The following is a 3,653-nucleotide window of genomic DNA, read 5'->3' as shown; positions in this document are numbered from 1 at the left end:
GGGCCCCGGGGGCCCCTGAAGGGCCCGTGGGGGCCCCGGGGGGACCTGGGGGCCCCTTGAAGACAACAGAGGGGCTCTAGAAAGCCATCGGGGGGCCCCCATCGTCCCAACAAAAGGCCCCCAAAAGGGTTCTAAGGGGGCCCTTAAAGGGCACTGGGGGGCCCCCTGGGGGGCCCCTACCAACAGGGCACTAAGGGGCCCCTAAAAGGGTAGGAGGGGGCCCCCGAAGGGCCTCCAAAAGGGCACTAGGGGGCCCCCAAAAGGGGGCTTAGGGGGCCCCTGATGGGCCCCCAAAAGGGTACTTGGGGGCCCCCAAAAGGGGGCTTAGGGGGCCCCCTAAGGGCCCCCTCTAAGCGCAATGAGAGGGCCCTCACAGTGCACTGAAAGGTCCCTTTAGGGGCCCCCAGGGGCCCCCCGGGGCCCCCAGAAGGGTACTAAGGTGCCCCCAGAAGGGTACTAACGGGCCCCCCAGAAGGGCCCTTGCGAGAGCAGTTGGGGGCCCCTAGAAGGTGACCCTCGGGCGCTCACAGGAGACGGTAAACCCCAAACCCTAAACCCTAAACCCTAGACCCTAAACCCTCGGGGGCAACTGTGCGCAAGAACAGGGCGAAGGCGCTGAGGAGGAGGTCATCCTCGTCCCCCCAAATACCATCCAGAGAGACACCGGGGGACCCGCATAGAAACGCAGAACGCTTGCTTCTCTGCAGCAGCAGCAGCAGCACCAGCAGCAGCAGCAGCAGCAGCAGCAGAAGGTTTAGCAGTAGCAACCAGTAAGAAACAGCAACAGCAACAGCAACAGCAGCAGAAGCAGCAGCAGCAGCACAAAAACAGCAACACCAAAACAAAGCAAAATAAAATAATAAAAACAACAACAAAACAAAACAAAACAAAACGAAATAAAATATAACAAAACAAAAAAAAATAAAATAAAATAAAACAAAACAAAAAATAAAATAAAATAAAATAAATAAAACAAAAAAAAATAAAATAAAATAAAAAAATAATAAACTTACACTTCTCCACAGAGCTACAGCTTTTCCTACAGCTGTACATACACCCGGGTGTCTCTGGCTCAGCAGCAGCAAAACCCTCACAACCCGCAGCCAGAGGCCCACGCTCTCCTCGGGGGCCCCCGGGGCTGGGGGGGCCCCCCAGCAGGGGGGGGCCCCCCGCGAGGGGGGGGCCCCCCGGGGGCCCCCGATGAAGTCTGTGGGGTCGTCAGGCCGCAGCAGCACCAACTGGCATGCTAGCGAGTGCTGCAGCAGAGAAAATAAACCCTAAACCCTAAACCCTAAACCCTAAACCCTTAATTTTAGATACAGAGAAATAAAAAGGGAATATATCCTGTGTAGTATGAGAAGCAGCAGCAGATGCTGCAGCAGCAGCAAGAATAGCAGCAGCAGCAGCAAAAAGGAGACAGCAGCAGCAGCAGCACCAGCAGAAACAGCAACAGCAGCAGCAGCAGCAGCAGCATCATCACAACAACACCAACACCAAAACAAAGCAAAATAAAAAGCAGCAGCAACAGCAGCAACATTGGCAGCAGCAGCAGCAGCAGCAGCAGCAGCAGCGTACCCAGAGCAGCTCTTGCTGCTGCAGCGGCACAATCTGCTGCAGTTCTGCTGCGTTGCAGCGAAGGCCCACGAGAGCAGCGCAGCAGCTGATGACGTCAGCAGCCCATAGAAAACATTTCTTTACCTCAGCCTTGCTGCTGCTGCTGCTGCTGCTGCTGCTTGTGCTGCTGCTGCTGCTGCTGCTGAAGACGGAGAGGAAAGGCTTGGGCTCCTGCAGCAGCTGCTGCTGCAGCGCTGCAACCTGTGACAGTGTCTGCGGTGTAAACCCTCGTGCACCTGCAACAGCTGTTGCTGCTGCTGCTGCTGCTTTGCTGCTGCTGCTGCTGCTGCTGCTCAGCAGCAGCAGCAACGCCTGGTGTACATACACCCCAATTCTAACGCATAATTCTGCTGCTGGAGTTGCTGCTAGCGGCCCCACATCAGCAGGCAGAAGGAACGGGCACGGAGGCAGCCGGGGGCCTATCATGCTGCTGCTGCTGCTGCTGCTGCTGCGTGCTGCTGCTGCTGCAGGATACTGCACCAAACACACGCAGCAGCAGCAACAGCAGCAGGATGAGCAGCAACAGCAGCAGCAGCAGCAGGTGTTTCTGCAGCAGCAGTAACAAGAGCAGCAGCAGCAGCAGCAGAAGAGTGGTATTGAGATTGCTTACAGCAGCAGCAGCAGCAGCAGCATCGAGCTGCTGCTGCAGCAGCAGCAACTTCTGCTTGTGCTTGTCTTGCTGCTGAATATATTTATAAGGATCCTCGACGAGGGGAGAGAGAAAAGCAGCAGCCAGCAGAGAGGTGCATAGACACCCCAAATCGCCAGCTGATGCTGCATACAAACCACCACCAAACCCTAAACCCTAAACCCTAAACCCTCGTGGGGATTGCACCACCAAATCCTAAACCCTAAACCCTCCTGGGCATTGTCCCGCCAAACCCCAAACCCTAAACCCTAAACCCTCACCAAACAATAAACCCTAAACCCTAAACCCTCACTAATCCCTAAACCCTAAACCCTCGCCAAACCCTAAACCCTCGCCAAACCCTAAACCCTAAACCCTAAACCCTACAGCATTCAAGAGCCTTCGGGGTTTCCAGGAGAAGAGAAAGAAGCAAATCGAGGGTCCCCTGCCGGTCGAACCAGTCGTCGCTGTGCAGCCACAAACACCGCTGAGGGTTTCGGGTTTAGCAGAATTATGAGGGTTTAGGGTTTAGGGTTTAGGGTTTGTGGGTATAGGCGCCAGCTGCTGAGGGTCTGAGGAATCCTTAGAATGGTCCTCTTGGGCGTCAAGGTCTAGTATGGAGTAGGGTTTAGGGTTTTGGGTGTGCTAGGGTTTAGGGTTTAGGGTTTAGGGTTTAGGGTTACGGGGAGAAGGCGAGCAGAGCAGGCAGCAGCGGCGCCGCATCTTCGGGGGTTTGAGGCAATATGAGGGCTGGCAGCAGTCGAAGCATCTGCAGCAAACACCTAGGGTTTAGGGTTTAGGGTTTAGAGGTGTCTATGGACTAGGGTTTAGGGTTTAGGGTTTAGGGTTTAGGGTTTAGGGTTTACCTTCGTGCCGTGCTCTGACGGCTCCACGGACATCCAAACCCCCAAAAGCCTCGCCGCAGCAGCCAAACCCTCCAACACCTCTGGGGCCCTGAGAAAACCCTAAACCCTAAACCCTAAACCCTAAACCCTAAACCCTAAACAGTTAGCCGCAACCCTAACTCGAATAGTAGGAACAAACACCAAGTCGCATAAAAGCAACACGAGCAGCAGCAGCAGCAGCAGCANCGAATAGTAGGAACAAACACCAAGTCGCATAAAAGCAACACGAGCAGCAGCAGCAGCAGCAGCAGCAGCAGCAGCAGAACCAGCCGCAATTGCTGCTGCTGCTGCTGCTTCTGCTGCTGCTGCTGCTGCTGCTGCTGCTGCTTACCTCCAGTTGGTGTGTTTGTCTCGGCTGTCTTCGGCGAAATCCAGCGCTGCGAGGGCCGCCTCTTGAAACGAAGCAAAAATGTCGTGCTGCAGCAGCAGCAGCAGCAGCAGCAGCAGCAGCAGCAGCAGCAGCAAGAGCAGCAATAAGAGCAACAGCAACAGCAGAAATAGCAACA

General features: G+C 55.3%; 1 protein-coding gene across 1 annotated transcript in view; it reads right to left on the bottom strand.

The window, feature by feature from the left end:
* The window catches only part of EMH_0028110 (uncharacterized protein), a gene marked incomplete at both ends in the record, with an annotated part of 8,585 nt that overhangs the window by 1,543 nt on the left and 3,389 nt on the right, over positions 1–3,653 (bottom strand). Inside the window, 4 exons of the mRNA XM_013494117.1 lie at positions 1,095–1,256; positions 1,576–2,088; positions 3,109–3,196; positions 3,479–3,564. Coding sequence (XP_013349571.1) covers positions 1,095–1,256; positions 1,576–2,088; positions 3,109–3,196; positions 3,479–3,564 — 849 coding nt within the window. The remainder of the gene's footprint in view (positions 1–1,094; positions 1,257–1,575; positions 2,089–3,108; positions 3,197–3,478; positions 3,565–3,653) is intronic.

The sequence above is a fragment of the Eimeria mitis genome, genomic scaffold, assembly GCF_000499745.2.
Source record: "Eimeria mitis Houghton genomic scaffold, Emh_scaff1039, whole genome shotgun sequence".
NCBI classification, from domain to species: Eukaryota; Apicomplexa; class Conoidasida; order Eucoccidiorida; family Eimeriidae; genus Eimeria; species Eimeria mitis.
Note: the sequence above shows the minus strand (reverse complement) of the source record. Positions and strands in the feature narration are given on the sequence as shown.